We start from the raw sequence: 17,864 nt of genomic DNA, 5'->3' as shown, positions 1-17,864 counted from the left end.
GGGCGGCCCCGAAGGGGGCAGTGATCGGCGACACCGGCCATCCCTTGAGAACGTTTGCCCTTTGTCAATCACGCTTTGGTCTGGAGCATACCCATCTTGACTTCATCCGAGCATCTCCGATATAGATCCATAAGGAACGGCTTGCATATTGTTGCCCTGTCAACCCGTTTTCATACAGTGCCAGAATAGAGTGTCGGACCATGAACAGATCGGGGAATGATGGCCAAAGATTTCAGCCATGAACCACGCAGCACGCTAGGTCATCGGCCAACGGTCCTTTATGCCATATTTGCATTTGAAACGGTTCTTCTTCGACCGGTGAGGCTACTCTAGCGTCATGCAAGCTCTGATCACGACCAGATGTGGAATGTATCCCGAGCTGGCTTGAATAAAGGGACTGTCATCTCGGAATTGAGGATCTCCAAGTCCGTCTTGGTCCTGGGTTACGAGTACATGTAGGCCTTGGAATGATGTCTTTGAAGATTACTCCTTTTTTGTAGAGCATGGGGATCGCAATATGCGTGGCCTTGGTCGACGCGTATTTTTTCTTGTTCTCAAGCACGGTTTTCCCCAACCTTTCTTCCACGGTACAAGGGATGGCAACACAGCCACGCTTATGCTGCGTAATGAGCTTGTGTAGCACGACATCAAGGCAAAGGCACACAAATGCGGTGGTAGTAATCACGGAGGTAGATCATTTCTCATATGATAACAAGGCAATACGGGTCAAATTAAAGGTATGGTGTTTGATTATACATTTGCAGATCCTAAATGCTTCAAGGCTTTTTCGGAGTCCTAACAGAAATATGTCGCAGGCCCTCCCATTACAAACAGATAGTATTTCTGAGTTTAAAAATAGACCAGGTCTCCTACTTCCATCTGATGTCAACTCACTCCCCGCGTGTTAAAATAGACATTTGTAAACATAGGAAGAGAATCCTGATACTTTAGATACTTGGCTTCATCATAAGAATAGCCCCAATCGGAATCCATCATCTTCTCCAATTTTCCTATCTATGCTAGGCATGGCTTAATGCCAATTGAATCAGATACTTGAAGCTTCTAAAATTTTTCAACAATCCGAATGACAGTCTGTTTTACATTTTGTTTCTAAATCCCAACGAGATATTTGCGAGCATCTCATCCTTCGCATAACTGGCACGAAGTCCAGGGATATTCGCATATCTAGTGCCACGAACCAGCGTAAGAACACCATTTATGTCACCAGTGCAGAGTTTTTTGATAGCTACACTAACCTCAGCGTCAGTGCTAGTACTGGACACCGCCCACTTGGAGGAGATGGCTTCCTCCAAAGCACCAAGAATCTCCTTCTGCGAGGTCTCAACCGAGGTAACATCAAGACATTGGTTGGCATTCGCGTGGTCAATATTCAGAACGGCAACTACCGCATCCCCTAGTTGTTTCTCATTGAGTGGTGTAAATGCCTTGTCACTGCCATCCAGATGGTTGCAGTACAAGACACAATGTCGAAGCCGGGGAACCCGGTGGTGAGACCCTAGTATAGAAACACTATTAGAAAGCCATCTCAATCATAAAATTGAATAATATTCTTACTCAGTCAAACAAAAGTGCACTTGTAATATCCGTCCAGGTGAGTCCCTCCGACTCCTTGGAGCTTAGATACTCGAGAACCACCGTCTTCTGTTGAACAAGAGGCACCAACTGTATAAAAGCATCGCTATATGTGTTTGAAGAAAATTCAGGTGGAATGAATCTCTTCACACCAGCGCGGATGGAAGCATCAATGAACTTCTTCTGGTCATGAAATCCAGTGGCACCCAAAGCTGAGAATACAACATCTTGGCCCTTCAAGGCAGACTCAAGATCAGCCTCCTATATATCGGTTTTGCGGACTGTTACACTGGAGGGGGTTGCCTTGCTCGTATTGTGTGATAGCACGATTACTTTGATATCAGCTGATGAAAGAACGGCCCTGAGAATTATCTTGCCAATAGTTCCGCTGGCCGAAAGAGAAATTCAACCTATACTTAGAGGCGCCGTGTAGTCCAAAAGATAGCTCACGCCAATTTGTGCAAAATCACTGAACGGAGCTGTCATGTTATGCGGTTGGTTATGATTGGCACTGAGGAGTGTTGTTGTACAGCGAGTAGATTAGGATTATCACGACATGAAATGAAAGAAACCTTGGCCTCTTATACGGCTTTCATTACTGCAATCTTAATTTCACTCTATAAATCTGGCTGCCATTTGACAATTTTGGAAAAAAAATAAAGTCAGTTACTGTTAATCAACCCTTGAGGTCATAGCCAAACATTTGTAATCGCAGCTTTGCAGATGCCAGTCGGTTTGTAATTCCTTGGTGATTTGTCTCTGATATAACTAAACAGCCGCTCATCTACTTATTATGGTGTAATAAGCGCTTTGAATTCCGACTTTATTGACAAATTCTTTCATAAGCTGGCAGGTCCACAGGCGTAACGGACGAGGTGGTCGAGCCGTTAAGCTTGATGACCAAACTGATACATTGCAAGATCAGGGGTACAGATAGCACAATAAGCAAAATGACTGCTGAAAGATCTTCAACCGAACACAGTGCAAAACTTCTCTGTGCGGTAACAACCTACTTCTAGTACCGAAGTCGAGATCAAGAGCGGCCATCCATAAGCTTCTGATATGATGAGATCCGCTTCAAGTTTTTCAAGTTAGCTTCACATTCTAGAAATTTTTGAAAGTAGACAACACAAGATCCGAGATCTATGGAGTTCGTTATCCGCAGAATATTTGCAGATCCTGTGCGTAAAAGCCAGAACTTCGACTATTTTGACGTTTCTGAGCCTCTTTCCGAGTTGATAAAAGACATTCAATCTTGAACGGACAATTTCCCGAGTTGTTCACATCAAGGGGATAATCCTATTGTTCAATGGTTGCAGTGGGTCTTTGCAGGATTTAAGCAGCAGATGTCCTGCAATCCCCTTGGCTAGAGATAAAATATGGGTGAAAAGTACAAAAGACAGGCAAAGCTAAAACGAATGGGTACAACACCAATGCACATCTCAAGACGATCTATTGGCACGTGGATAGGCGTGGAGACAATTGGAAGACTTCACAGGTGGCAATGTAGACATGAGACAAATGGTGGAGACTTCTAGCCTTGGAAGGTTACTTGTAACAAAATAGTGGACATACTCTGGTCCATTCAGATCAACCTAAACTATAAGTGTAGTCACGGCATACTAGTTCCTCACTACTCAACTAGTGTGCTGTCGCTTGCATTTGGGGGATCCACAGTAGATTACCGGCACATGGTGGTCTGGGGACTATACTCCGTGGAGGAATTTTCTTTTAATTGCGCTTGGATCCCCCAAATTTTCTTCTCCAGCCTGGTGCTTTGTTTTCCTTTTGCTTTTTGCCAATTGCAATCATGACTGTTGACGAGAAGGCCAGCGTGCACGACACGGAGTTGGGGAGTCCTCGGGACTCAACTGAGGAGCATGAGGTCTTCAAGAAGACCGAGGACGGCGTCAGCTTCCGTAATGTCGGCTGGTTCAAGGCATGTATTATCTTCGTGAAGGTGCTGTTCGCGACGGGTGTGCTGTCGCTGCCTTCATCGCTTTACTCACTTGGTGCCGTGGGTGGCTCTATCAGTATCGTCGCCTGGGGCGCGTTCAACACCTACTCCTTCGTGATTCTGGGCAACTTCCGCAAGAAGTATCCCCACTGCCACTCCATCGCCGATATGGCGGAGGTTGCTGGTGGTTTCTTCGCCAAAGAGTTGACCGGTCTGATGTTCCTCATTGGTTATGTCCTTGTCACAGGAAGTGGTATCATTGGAGTGTCAACAGCGCTGAATGCTCTCTCGCACCATGCTGCATGCACTGTCTGGTGGTCGTTGATCGCGGCGGTCGTTATTGTCGCGACTGCTTCCGTGCGCAAACTCCAGCATGTGGGCTGGCTCACATATGTAGGGTTCATTTCGATCTACGCCGCAGTCTTGATCGTTGTCATCGGAGTCACCACACGCGACCGACCTGCCGCCGCACCGCAAGAGGGCCCCTACGATCTCGGATTCGTTGCTATCAATAACCCCGGGTTTGCGGCTGGCATGGTTGCTTCTAGCACTATCTTTGTCTCCTCGGCTGGTACCAGTGCCTTCATCCCGGTGATGTCGGAGATGCGAAACCCGAAGGATTACAAGAAGTCTCTCTATCTGTGCATGGCCTTGGTGACTGCCTCATACCTTGCCTTCAGTTTGGTTGTCTATAGTTGGTGTGGACAATGGGTGGCTAGTCCCTCCCTGGGCGTAAGTATCCCCATACCGATTCCATGTAGCCATGAGCTAACCAATGCTTGATACAGAGCGCCGGACAGACGATCAAGATGGTATCTTATGGTGTCGCCCTGATCGGATTGGTCATGAGCGCCACGATTTACTTGCACGTAAGTACAGCATTTTTACACAGCATATCAGAAAAATCGAACACTGACATCGTTATTCAGATTGCCGCCAAATACATCTTTGTGCGCATCTTGGGCAAGACCCGTCATTTGCAAGCCAACACCGCTGTGCATTGGATTACCTGGTTGAGCTGCACTATTGTTCTCGGCGCTATTTCCTTCATCCTCGCCGAAGCCATCCCAATTTTCAACTACTTGATTGCACTTGTTGGTTCCCTATGCTTTGCTCCTCTCGCCATGTGTCTTCCTGGCTTCCTGTGGCTCTACTGCAACGGCCACTACCGGAAGGGCACACTTGTGCAAAAGGTTATCTACTTGTTGCACTGGGGAATGGTTCTTTTGGGAGTCTTCTTCCTTGTTGGCGCAACCTACGGTGTTGTCATTCAGATCATTGATGCGTACGCCACAGGAGCGATTGGTAAGTTTGATATACCCCCAGCGCTGCATAACTTGCGACTAATATTTGGTCTTCCAGGTTCCGCTTTCAGCTGCGCCGACAACTCAAACTCATCCTAGGTATAAGTCACAAAAAAAAAGTATTGGTCTAGCAGAGCTGCCTATGAAACAGCTCTCTGGTGGCGTGAAACGGACCACCTGGAGTGGATAGTACTATAATGAGGTGTAATGAGTGGCTATAATGAAGGCCTCGGCCATAATGAGTATAGTAATGAGTTGTCATAGAATGGTATCAAATTCCGTTACGGAGTACAAGCTGCCCCCTTAACCCACAATTGATTGTTGAGAAGGTCCGAGGCTCACGTCGATCTCCACTTATGGACACGGACGGCGTTCCCCGAGCCTAGTGCGAACTGTATTGAGCACTATGCGTAGCGCTTTGAAGAAATTTCAGAGGCGGTTTTCTTCTTTCTATTTTGCAATAGCCCTCAGTGCCAGACAATTCTCAATTCCGGCTTTATAGATAGTTCAGTTGCACAGCTCGCTTCCCGCTTCTACCGAACGGCGTCCGCAGGTCTAGCTCAATCTAGATTTTTTTCTGACATCCCGTGTGGACCCTCGCATCACGCCATGGCGCTCCAGATTTGAGACGACCGAACTTAAAATCTCTGCAGGTGGAGTTTGTAGGGAGCTCGATGCTGATAGCTGCTCCATCCACAATGGGTCCGCTTCACATGTGCTAGTTACGATCATCGTAAGGTTTGCCCCGGATCATGCGCCGTAGCGAGAACTATGGCTATGATGATTGGGCTAGACCTCTCAATGGGCACTTCTTGCTAGTCAGATGTTCTGCTCATTCATAAGATCGACCGACAGGTATGAATCAGTTCACTATCATGCAGTAAGGTCTCATATCTCGGGGGGGGGGGGCATGTTAAAGGCATTCAATAGAACAGACATAGAATTTCCTGGAAATATTAATTGATCTCATCCCATCATCCGAACGACCAGATACGCCCACCCATCACCATAAGCAGAGCTTCTAACTACTTCTTCAATTGGGGAAGACATAGGTATCACAGCTCCATGCAAAACAGGCTTCGCGAGAACAGGAGTTCTTCGACTAGGAAACAGATTTGGTAGTAATGTGTGCAAGACAGTCCCCATGGTTTGAGTTTGTGTAGTAGGACTGCCACGTGAAGGCAAAAGTTGGCTTGATTGCATGCTCGATGCTGGTATTGAAGGTGGAATTGGGGATTGTACCACTTTCAAAGATGAAGACTCCGCATCTGGTGGGAGTGGGAGAAAGATCCTGACCGGAACATTTCTGAATGGCTGTGATAATTGAGGAAGAAGGATGCTGGATATGCGTTGGAAAGAGGGAAGGTCAACTATGAATGCGTCAGATCGATGTTGATCATTTGTACGAATGAATACTTTGAGGCGGAAATTCACGTACCATTCTCGACGGCCTTCCAAAGTCCTGACGAGTCCTCCTTCGAAAGACTCATAATGCCTTTTGCTGTACCATTTCTGAGAAAGTCCGCCTCTTTCACGCTGTTGATGAAGGCATCGTTCATTACCATCCCATCAGCATCAAGCCGCACGAGTTCCTCATCTGGCCAGTCTCTGAAATGCACTACTAGTTTCCAAGGTAACGGTGAAACCCTGTCAGGAGATTCATCACCCACTGAGGCAGACTTTGAAGCAGGGTCCGCCCCAGCATAGAGGTCAAATAGCAGGCCAACTGGGTAGTGCCACTTCAAAGGCACTCCCTCGAACTCGAACCAACCATCATGTGGCAAGGAGTCCGGCTCTATTAATGAATTCGAGAAAAATGCTCGAAGCTTGGGAAGCAATGAGGGCAGATATGAGATGCGTGGATATGAGATCTTACAGAGAATTAGCGTCTCGTTGTGCTGCGCGTTTGAAGTTCACGGGGCATACAAGATATGGATCTGTCTGGTCAAAGGTTCGGCTTTCCGATGATGCCAGGACAATTTCCAGCGGGATGCGCCCGTCCCAGACAGTCTTTTGGATAGAGCCAAGAGTCACTTTGTTCTCCATCTCGAGAAGCAGCTGGCAAATGAGGTGTCTTTTCTGCGTTTCTTCTCATCAGTCAGTATATATTTGGTCGGCCTGAGATACAGTAATTTTTTCCTGTAGTATGAACATTGCCATACCTTAGTATCTAATGGTCGAAAGCGCGTTGCTGAGATTCGCAGCTATTGCCCCGCTTTAGATGTGGTCATAGTCAAAGAGATGAGGTATGCGCAAAGTTCTCATGAGAAGAATTATCTACTACCTCTGGAAATGCTTGGTCTGCATCGATCAATCCTATGGGCGTTTTAAAGCTACCGCTGGTTTGTGTTGACACTGCGTAACTTGGAGAAACGCGGAAGGTTGATGGCACGTGTTTCTGCCTAAGGCAATGAGATAATGTCGGAACTTGCTGTCTTCCGTAACTTGCTCAGCCAATGAGGGCATTCAAATCTCTGTCTTTTATTACTTGCTATTTCTTGCTATTTATGCTATGCTCATCATTAGTAATCCGCTCATTCGGAGTTACTATAATTCCGGTTCTCAATCCGTATTCATGAATGCAGCACTGACACACCCCCTCAGCAAGCGCAGTGTCGCTGGCTTGCTGCCACTGGGAATAGCTTCATGAATCAGCGAGTTCTCCAATTGGCCCGTCAACCTCTCCCTGGCGTCTTTCCAGCATCCACCAAGTGGCTGATGTCCACCAAGTGAAGCATTTTCACAAAACGCTCGTGCTGCTGTCTTGGCAGCAATTTTGTGAGGCCGTCGGCTACCATTCTGGCAGTAGGCACCTATCGGATCGAAATCCGGCCTTTCTGCACTTCCTGTCTCAGCCATAGGTGGTGAATGTCTATATAACGAAGCTTGGTGTCGAAGCTAGCATCCTGAGACGTGAGCAAGTTAATCGCTCTCTCATTGTCGCATTCAATGCTAATAACGTGAGAAGGATCGAAACCAACATGCCGCAATAGTCGTCTCCACCATTGAAGGTGCTTGCCAGCTTCTGAGAGCCTAAGAAGCTCTACTTCCGTTGTTGATATAGTCACCGTTCGTTGTTTGGTGGCCTTCCAGTCCACAGGTCCTCCATAAACCTGGCAGATATATCCTACAGAGCTCTTCCGGTCTGCATGATCTCCATACGACGCGTCACTTACCAATTGGACGGATTCGATATCTTCCTATTGAGACCCATACTCGATTGCGTGGTACCGCGTTAAATAGAGGTAGCTGATCAGTCTATCAGCCGCCTTTTGGTGTTGAGGTCCAGGATTCGTCAAGAATTGAGCAAGCTTCGCATTCGCTTTTGCGGCATCCGGTCGGGTTATCGTGGTGGCATACCCGGCCGAGCCAACCTTTTGCTGGTATAGATGCACTGATTGAGCATCTGCCTTGCCGTGATACGGCTCCAATTCTTCAAGCGACAGCGGTGTCGAAACCGGTAGCCTATCCGTTAGGTGATACCGGGCCGCGATACTTGATATATAGCTGTCTTGGCATAGCCACAGCTTCTTTAGACGCCGGTCTCTGATAATGCGGATATTCAGAAACCATTCCGCGTCTCTATGATCTGTAAGCTCCCAATGAGCTTCGAGATCTCTTTCCAGTTGATCAGCAAGCTTCCTAACGTTTTGATGACTTGCTATCAATATATTATCGACATAGAAAAAGACGATGATCCTATTTCCGATAAATACGCATGGGTCTTCTGGCACTTGACGGAGTCCTAATTTGGTGAGAACTCCGGCTGCTTCTTGCTGCCATAATCGAGGAGATATCCTCAACCCATAAAGCGCCTTACGGAGCTTCCAGCACTTGCCAGGGGTTCCAAACCCTTCCGGCATTCTGGTATAGACGTCCTTGTCGAGCCTGCTATTCAAGAAAGCAGTGACAGCATCTCGCTGTCGAAGATCAAGATCAAACGCCGCAACAAGTGCGAATATCATCCTTGCTATTCTTGCTGCTAGTGTAGCAGCCCGCTTTTCATCTGATGATATAGTCTCCAGATCACCTCGGACGCAAATTCTGGCTTTCAGTTTGATAAGGTATCCATCCTGATCAAATTTGTACGCGAAAACCCAGAGAAGTGGAAGTATTTGCTTCCCTCGATCCTTCGGACGATCGATGATATCGAATGTCGCTTTTCTAGTAAGCGATTCGATCTCTTTTCTCATAGCGGCGAGAAAGCCTTCCTGGAAGGGATGATTCATGACATCCTTCCAGTTCCTAGGAAGCTCAGGGAGATCATCTCTGTGACGTCGAGTTGGCTTCTCGGCGTACAGACCAGCAGCAAATGCATGCAGATACGCTGGCGGTTCCATCGTGACGTACGAATAAGCATCATCTCGCTTAGGCTGACGTCTTCGAGAACCAGATATGATGTTTGTTCCATCGACATCTCCATTGATATCCCTTGGTGCGAGTCCAGCAAGCAATTGCATTTCGGCTTCTTCATCCGAGTCCACTTGCTGATCCTCTATAGCTTCCTATACGACTTCTTGCGTATCATGAGCCTGGTCCCTTGCTAGATCTTGCGTGCCACGCGTTTCATCTAGCGTTTCCACCCCCTGACGAGACTCAGGATACTCACTTGGCGGAGTAGGTGGAAGCGGGACTTCCTGGGGAAATGCGCCTAGGATGATGTCTGTTTCATCCCGTCTTTCCCTTTCGGGTGTATTGTACACCCCCTGACCTCTGAATGACTGGTCAGGCTTTTCCTGATTCCTGATTGGCTGAACGGTGTCTTTTGCAGAAGAACCGTCGCTGTCCAATAGAGGAATTGCTGCTTCTTTATGAGACGGTTTTTCGGCCGAAAAACGGTCTCTTTGTCCAATGTCTAGAGTCTCATGTTGAGCTTCATTGCTTCGGACATCAGCATTGCTATGAGCATTGCCATTAATGTTGACATCTTGATCATCGTCATTGAATGGTCTTGCTTCTAGCTCTGATTCAGGCATTGATCTAGTCGAGATCGATGCTTCGAAGGCTCTCGTCGCCTCTGTTTGGTCCAGTTCTTGCGGTTCTTTCAGTATTGGCAATGGCACTTGCTGGAAGTGCTGAAAGTCCGATGTATATCGACGTGATTCATCGAAGATAGCATCCCGAACAAGCCGTATTTTGTTGGCTTGCGGAAACCATATTTTCCAAACGTTTGATGCTATATAGCCTACCAAGAAGCCAATCTCAGCACGAGGATTCATCTTGTCTGACTAAACCTGCTTCTCGATACGGCAATAAGCGAGACTGCCGTATAACCTAACGTTAGCCAAGTTGATTGGTGGCGCTTGCTCGCCGGCGAAGCTCTTCATGACTTCACCCCATGGGACTATCCAACGTTTCTGATCAGCCAGATACGTTGGGGTCCGATTTAGCAGCCAGACTGCTGCCATTGCTGCTTCAGGCCATAGCTCCTTTGGGAGCTTGCCTTCGAGTATCAGCATTCTCATGCGAAGAATGATAACACCTCCTACTCTTTCGGCATACCCATTTATCTCGGGGTGCCTTGGTGGACTATAATAGACCACAATTCCATCGGATGTCAAGCTCTACTTAGCTAGACGTCCTGCAGCTTTCTCATTATCATAATTGAAAGCTTTGATCGGAAGTTTCCACCAGTTCTTGGCCAATTGGACGAAATGATTGATTGCAAGCTAACATTCGGGCTTGTACTCATGCGTCATGACCCAGTGGAACCTTATTCCTTCAATATAGAAGTGGGAGATCCAGTTATACTTATTGTAAGCACGTGGAAGCTATATCAGATCAAAATGAACTCTACCAAGTGGCCCGAAAACCCTTCCAATTGGTCTTCTTGATACTTGGCGATCTGATCTTCCTAGGTGGCAAGTCTCACAAATTGCGTGATCCTCTGTCCTAGCGTCAATTGTGACGCCCTCGACTAGCTTTGCCACTTGCTATACAGTTTTGTACTACGGATGACCTAGTCGGCGATGCCATACTTCAGCTGATGCGGCTGACTATTTTGGCGATAATAATAATCGGACGGCATTTGCTGTCCGTATCGGTGCTCTCCCGGGTTGATCGAAGACCCATAAGCCGGTTGACTTCCACAATTTCAGGCTAACAATTGGGATGGCATTGTGATCTTCGATATAGCGTGCTTCCTCAGACCAATGTCCGCCTTTCTCCTTCAAGCGAGCGTACGACACTAGGTTTACATAGAAACCTGGTGCGTAATAGACGTTGCTTAAGGTAATCACCTTCTCCTTTCTTGTGATTGGATCGATGCTATGAAGCCTTGCTGTCCCTTGTCCGATAACAGATGTCTTGCCGTCACCGGTCGATAGAGAGTGCTGGCAAGTGGAAAGGTCCACAAAGCGACTTCTATTATTACAGACATATACGCTAGAACCGGAGTCCAAGATCCACCGGTCCTTGATAGATGACGCCGGTAGGTCTAGTAAGCTAGTGGAGAAGGCCATGTTTCCAGTGACTACATTTGACAGCTTTGGCGATGCTTTCTCAATAGCTTCATTGACCCATTTCTTCCACGCTAGATCTGTAGCAAGCGTTTTTCGGCCTGTCTCTGCCTCTCTTTTGATACCGTGAAACCGTCGGGTCTCATCGCGGCATTCAGAGTATAGCAATTGGCGGGTTTATAAAATTTGATTCCACATGGGCATAGTCTTGCCTCAAAAGGCGTGTCGTCCAATTTGCCTTTTGAGTCCTTTTTCGCATCACTTAGCGCATCAGTTTTCGCTTCCTGATATCCTTGCTAGGTGGAAAAAGACCCCTTCAGTGCTGCCGCCGGTGGCAACGCTGTATTAGGTCCAATTTCACGATATATCGATCGGAAGGACTCGATCAGACTTTGAGTCTCTATCGATGCTTTCTCTATCACGATCTCTTGGAATTTGGCTTGCCACCAGATTGGTAAGACCTCTTTCACGGCTTGCAGTAAGTCCTTATTTGCGTTGGCAGTTTCAATGATTTTGAGACTAACTACTCGCTCATATAGCTCCACCCATGAGATCAGCCATTTTTCGACATCTCCGGTCGGCTTTTGGGTTGACAAAGCTCTCTATTGCATGCGTACTTCTTCAGTATACGCTTCAGATCTAGCGAATCTCTTGCTAAGATATACTAGACGGTCGTACGGTGTTTCGCACTTCAAAACTATATCACGGAGTTATACATCTAGAGAGTTGACGATAAGATCATCAATCTCATTTAGGCTTTTGCGCTGTCTATCCCAGCGGTTTGCCTTGATTTTATAGACTTCGAGGCGGTCTCTCCAGTCTCGCTTGTCTTCCTGATACCCATCATCAGGGTAGTCAGGTACAATAGGCTCTCTGAGAGCCTCTGGACGATGCAATTCGTCCGTATCGGGGTTGCAGAAATCCCAAATGCCTCTGCGCTGAGCGAATACCTTCACTCGCTGGTGCCACGACTGCCATTGTGACGAGTCCTTCAGTTTTTCGCTCTTCATAGCGGAGAGATAGGTGCTCGAGTCCATTATGTTCACTTGTTGATCGCAGCAAGTGAGTTCCTTGGACCTTTTCGGATGGATGAGGGTATTCGGAGGATTCAGGGGTTCAGGGGTAATCGGACGGCGACGAGAAAGCTCTGGCAAGTGAATTGTCACCTGTGAATAGCTTCAGAATAGTCTTGCTGTCCAATTATAGGCGTACCGGGCTCATAACTGTCGGAACTTGCTGTCTTCCGTAACTTGCTCAGCCAATGAGGGCATTCAAATCTCTGTCTTTTATTACTTGCTATTTCTTGCTATTTATGCTATGCTCATCATTAGTAATTCCGCTCATTGGAGTTACCAATGATGAGCATAGCATAAATAGCAAGAAATAGCAAGTAATAAAAGACAGAGATTTGAATGCCCTCATTGGCTGAGCAAGTTACGGAAGACAGCAAGTTCCGACAGATAAGGTGGTGCTCTTTACTGCCTGAGGCCGAATTCCGCAATTATGTTGAACTCGCCTTCTTGGATATCAACGATTCCCACAGTGCAATGTCAAAGTTTCGCGGCTATATCTTCATTTTTCATCCAGTTGAACATCTTGTCGCAGTCTAGCATACTAATGATCCTCACCCTAACGATTGTGACGCGTCGTCCAGGACACCCATTTTGACGCGTGAGGGTATCCTGTCTGTAGGAAAGACTACAACGAGACCTGCCAAGCAGCTGACGCCGCACCACCGTGACTGCCATCAGCATGTCGAACAGCAGCAATATACAGTAGGTCCAAGCATTTTGTGTCTCCACGGCGGAAATTTGTTGAGAAGCTTTCCACCCGCCATGCTTGGCAGCAACCTCGGGTATCTTGAGCTCTTGGTGAGCAGTATCAGCCAAACTCGAAAGGCTCTCGGGTACAGGCTCTGCGCTGAGATGACTGCATTAGTGTTTCGATAATTCCCGGCCGTGGAATCTCATAGTTCGACACGGATTTTGTCCGGATGCCAAGTTTCGCCCAGACATTCAGTACTCTCGGGTGCTAGCCATGGCAGTTTCCACCATCCTAAGGTAGATATCAAGCCCTCGTGTGGCTTTTCGAACAAAATCTGGACGTCGGTGTGCTCCGGTTCTGTCAATATGGCCGCGGATATCCGGCTCCGAGCTGCGAGGCCGTGCTACATGTGCTTCATATCACTTCCGAATTTGGCGGGCAACCCCCACGAGATTAATTGCAGGCCGTGCCAAGGATGCATTCAATAGAACTTTCTTCCACGCCGTACGGTTTGCAAACTGCCGCTACGGGGGTAATGGCCAAACACTATACCGGTGTGCCTTCTTGTTAATATGTGGCTACCATACAGGCACAGACCAACTCAAGGTCCGGTCTCGCTATTGAAAATAATCGACATGCGACATGCCCTGCTGAGAAATCAAATTTCAATAGCTTTTTTCTGGCTAGCTGCAAATAGTGCAGACAGGAGAATGGAATTCAAGTGCAGATGTACCAGCTCACACCTCATCCAGAGGTCGATTGTGAAACGCCGCGGATCATTCGAGAGGTCAGCCGACCATGGTCCATGCTGGCCCAGGCATACGGTACTATTGCACATCTCCACACCACAAATCTCTTGTCCGCTCATTTGCAAGCAGTGGACTTGAAGCTTCTCGAAGTGAGAAGAAAGAAGATGAGCTCACAGAAAGTTCCGGCGAGTAAAAGCGATCCCGCCCGAAATCTAACGGTATCCGGATCATCCTCGTGCTAAGTTATGAATGATGAAACCAGAAACATCAATTCAGGACGCCTCCGTGTCATCGCCTGCCTGGTGGGTCCTGACTTGTGAAATGTGTCAAGAGTCACAGCCTAGGTAAGGTTTCCGAACCCAAATATGGATGCGGTCTTAATGCCGATTTTTTTGACTTCTTTCCTGTACCAAGCCCGATCCGGGTGGCTTACTTCCGAGCCGGACACGGCCCGAAAAGGCATATTGATATTGATATTGAAATGAGTACGACAACAACACACAGACACAATGGCTACGTTTCGATTTGTTGAATCAGATTATTAGCTGCTCGGACTTTATTTCTCGACAATTCGAGTTAATCCCCGGAAACCCCGGAGTTTCGTTTAGTTCACTTCGGTTGAGCTTATCAACACGGAGTAGTGGGGGCCGGTGCCGCCATTTCCGGGGGGAAAACTGTGGGATTGTGGGATTTAATAGAGGTAAAGGATAGAAATTATGATGCAAGGGATCTGCGTACGCAACATGTACCAATTGTAGTGGTGGGAATGTGTTGAGATGCAGATGCAAGTAGATGCACGTGACCTTTAAACGTATACCGAAGCGGTTAGCGTGGCTCGTTCAGACTTTTAACCCTTCTTCCGGCCCCGTGACCTTCCCAATGAGAACGCGGCAATTTGCCGTCTCCACAATTGTGGTTAAGGGTTCTCCCCGCGGGCCTTCTCTTTCTTACTTCTATACAGAACAGCTGGGGAAATGAGATCTCGGGGTATTCGCTTAACAAGCGGGACTTCGCTGTACCCTCTCCACACTCAGGTTAAGGCAAGATTCCGTCAGACCCGGGGACACAAAAATTTCTCCACGCATAACTAGGTGGCGATGGCTCTCACCGGCGTCCACATACTGCTCAGACGGCTAAACGCACAACGCACTCTCTCCAGCACTAGAGCACGCATGTATGATATTCACAGCCAATCGTCGATGGTGACGCTATAACATTGGGCATCCAGTGTCAAGGAACACTCTGGAACCAAAGGATTCCTTTTATTCTCATAATTTTATCCAGGAAAGAGGGCTTGGTGTTAGATATATACTGAAGCTTATTTGCTACCGGCTGAATGTTTCCATGTATTGTCCGGGGAAAACGCTACCCCGGCCAATGCTCCCACCTCGCCATGCATCTGTTAATCACCCCTGTATCATAGCCTCACGTTCAAACCCCATACTGCCCCAATCTATGGGGATATAGGCGACGTGTGTTGTGGAGAGCATTTAGTTGGGGAATTTGCGCACCCACAATTCCACTGGGATAGCAGAGGTTACTTAGGGTCCCATCTCCTGCACCTTTCGACCCATTTTCTTCTCTCCATCCCCGATCAAATTTTTCCCATCCACCCATCTTACCTCCTTATTCACCTTCCCTCGAGCTGTTATACCTGCAGCCATGGGTGTTCTCACACTTCACGAGGATCGGCCAACGCCAAAGTCCGTTTACAATTGGCGTGTCTATGCACTTGCCGCCATCGCATCATGCGGTTCCAACATGATTGGTTACACCAGTGCCTTCATCGGTACAACTATCACACTGTCATCTTTCCAGAAGGAATTTGGTATCGACAAGATGTCCTCTGCCGACCAGAGTTTGATTAGCGAGAACATTGTCTCCCTCTTCATTGCCGGGGCCTTTTTCGGTGCCCTTGGCACATATGCCCTTGGTCACTTCGTTGGCCGCAAATGGTGCTTGGCTGTCGCTTCCGCCGTCTTCACTCTTGGATCTGGACTTCAGCTTGGCGCCAATTCGTCTCGAGGATTGGGGATTCTATACGGTGGCCGTGTGCTGTCCGGTTTAGGAACCGGTGTGGCCTCTAACATTATCCCTATTTACCTGTCTGAGCTGGCTCCACCTGCGATCCGAGGTCGGCTAGTTGGTCTCTACGAGCTCGGCTGGCAGATTGGCGGTATGCTTGGTTTCTGGATTAACGTGGGTCCCCTAGCCTTGCCGATCTCTTCGGTGTTGGTGCCGCTTTTGCATTCAAGCTAACCTAAATTGCTAGTACGGTGTTGAACAACACATGCCTCAGAACCATGAGCAATGGATCATTCCATTTGCTATTCAGCTTGTCCCGTCTGGTCTGCTTTTCGCCGGTGCCTTGTGGATCAAGGAGTCTCCTCGTTGGCTCTTCCTTAAGGACCGTCGCCGTCAGGCCATGGAGAACCTCTGCTGGATCCGCCAATTGGACGCCGACGACATTTATATTTCTGAGGAAGTTGCTGCCATTGATCAGGCCCTCGAATACCAGAGAAGTTCCATTGGTATCGGTTTCTGGAAGCCTTTCCAGGCCCTTGCTCACAATAAGAGTGTCATGTACCGCCTGGTGCTCGGCTGTATGCTCTTCTTCTGGCAGAATGGTTCCGGTATTAACGCTATCAACTACTACTCTCCCACTATCTTCAAATCGGTATGTATACACTTCACTCGTTACAGGTCTTCTTCGATGCTAACTTTGATTTGCAGATCGGTGTCGACAGCAACACGGTCAACCTCATGACCGGTATTTTCGGTGTGATCAAGGCTATCATGACGTTCGTGTGGCTTTTGTTCCTCGTCGATCAATTCGGACGACGGAACCTTCTCCTTGTTGGTGGTATCACCGGATCGATCTGCATGTGGATTATCGGTGCCTACATCTGTGTTGTTAAGCCCGAAGACAACCCCAGCTCTCACCTCAACGGCGGTGGTATTGCTGCTATCTTCTTCTTCTACCTCTGGACTGCCGTCTACACCCCTACTTGGAACGGAACCCCTTGGGTCATCAACTCTGTACGTTACCAAACCTTACCTCCACTACGATCTCACTCTAACAAAAATAACAGGAATTCTTCGACCCCAACTTCCGTTCCCTAGCCCAGGCCGCCACCACAGCCAGTAACTGGCTCTTCAACTTCCTCATTTCTCGTTTCACTGAGCAGATGTTCGAGGCTATGCACTACGGTGTCTACTTTTTTTTCGCCTCTCTATCCTTCCTGGCCTTCTTCTTCGCCTTCTTCCTCATCCCCGAGACAAGTGGTATCCCTCTGGAGAAGGTCGACCGCCTGTTCGAGCAGAAGCCCATCTGGCACGCAAACAAGATGCTCAAGGAGCAGCTCGCCGCCGAGGAGGAGCAATTCCGTTACGATGTCAAGGAGAGCTCTTACCACCAAGAGAACACCGCTGGTACTTCCGACGAAGAACAGCAGAAATGAGCAATACGATTATAGATAGATTGGTTATATATAGAGTGGTTTATAGACCACAGGTTGTACATACGACTACGATTTTGTATAGAGTTGCATATGTTGACGCGCATTTTCATGAATCATTACTTTTACTTCAATTCTTGATCCTTGACGATCTTAATGGATTACTCTGATTTGAGTCGCCTTTACTCTTTAGAGCCTTGTTGACGGCCTCGTCCTAGAATGAGCTTCGTACTTATCTACATGTTTTCCTTCACAGCATTGTTTCTACACTGATAGCTACTAACATCAAAGAAGCACTATCTTATATGATCTGGTATTGACAATAGGTCTACATGAAATGATCAAATTTAAAATGAACTTGAAGATGCACTTGGTCGACTTTGGCAGCTCGCCCAGGAATATATATCGACAACAAAATACATCGAATTCCATAATTATGTTGCCTGATACGACTCAGATCATCCAAATAATATCTCTCTACCTTAGTCAAGGAGTTTAGGTTTCTGACCAGAATAAATCGTCGATGGGGATGAGGGTTGACTTGATATCATACGCGCTTCGTGCTTCGAGGATCCCGCAGT

General features: G+C 47.6%; 6 protein-coding genes across 6 annotated transcripts; 2 read left to right on the top strand and 4 right to left on the bottom strand.

The window, feature by feature from the left end:
* Positions 1-1,097: 1,097 nt before the first annotated feature.
* Positions 1,098-1,980, bottom strand: N7508_009114 (uncharacterized protein; the record flags this gene model as incomplete). Its single annotated transcript, XM_058467177.1, has 3 exons — positions 1,098-1,516; positions 1,596-1,854; positions 1,876-1,980. Coding segments are annotated over 3 exons (783 nt in total), but the record flags the coding sequence as incomplete, so codon positions are not given.
* A 1,423-nt stretch (positions 1,981-3,403) lies between these two features.
* On the top strand, positions 3,404-4,953 carry N7508_009113 (uncharacterized protein; the record flags this gene model as incomplete). The annotated part of the gene is made up of 4 exons (XM_058467176.1): positions 3,404-4,282; positions 4,339-4,419; positions 4,480-4,855; positions 4,913-4,953. 4 exons carry the CDS (start codon positions 3,404-3,406, stop codon positions 4,951-4,953), a joined length of 1,377 nt encoding a protein of 458 aa, XP_058315022.1.
* An 867-nt stretch (positions 4,954-5,820) lies between these two features.
* Positions 5,821-6,933, bottom strand: N7508_009112 (autophagy protein 5; the record flags this gene model as incomplete). Its single annotated transcript, XM_058467175.1, has 3 exons — positions 5,821-6,224; positions 6,293-6,725; positions 6,781-6,933. Coding segments are annotated over 3 exons (990 nt in total), but the record flags the coding sequence as incomplete, so codon positions are not given.
* A 2,426-nt stretch (positions 6,934-9,359) lies between these two features.
* Positions 9,360-9,830, bottom strand: N7508_009111 (uncharacterized protein; the record flags this gene model as incomplete). Its single annotated transcript, XM_058467174.1, has 1 exon — positions 9,360-9,830. One exon carries the CDS (start codon positions 9,828-9,830, stop codon positions 9,360-9,362), a length of 471 nt encoding a protein of 156 aa, XP_058315020.1.
* A 2,192-nt stretch (positions 9,831-12,022) lies between these two features.
* On the bottom strand, positions 12,023-12,349 carry N7508_009110 (uncharacterized protein; the record flags this gene model as incomplete). The annotated part of the gene is made up of 1 exon (XM_058467173.1): positions 12,023-12,349. One exon carries the CDS (start codon positions 12,347-12,349, stop codon positions 12,023-12,025), a length of 327 nt encoding a protein of 108 aa, XP_058315019.1.
* Positions 12,350-15,487: 3,138 nt separating this feature from the next.
* Positions 15,488-17,286, top strand: N7508_009109 (sugar porter family MFS transporter; the record flags this gene model as incomplete). Its single annotated transcript, XM_058467172.1, has 4 exons — positions 15,488-16,024; positions 16,098-16,502; positions 16,559-16,864; positions 16,918-17,286. 4 exons carry the CDS (start codon positions 15,488-15,490, stop codon positions 17,284-17,286), a joined length of 1,617 nt encoding a protein of 538 aa, XP_058315018.1.
* Between the last annotated feature and the right edge of the window lie 578 nt (positions 17,287-17,864).

This window comes from Penicillium antarcticum, assembly GCF_028974205.1.
Source record: "Penicillium antarcticum strain IBT 31339 chromosome Unknown utg000009l_segment0_segment0, whole genome shotgun sequence".
Taxonomy (NCBI): Eukaryota; Fungi; Ascomycota; class Eurotiomycetes; order Eurotiales; family Aspergillaceae; genus Penicillium; species Penicillium antarcticum.
This window is presented reverse-complemented; position numbering and strand designations above follow the sequence as displayed.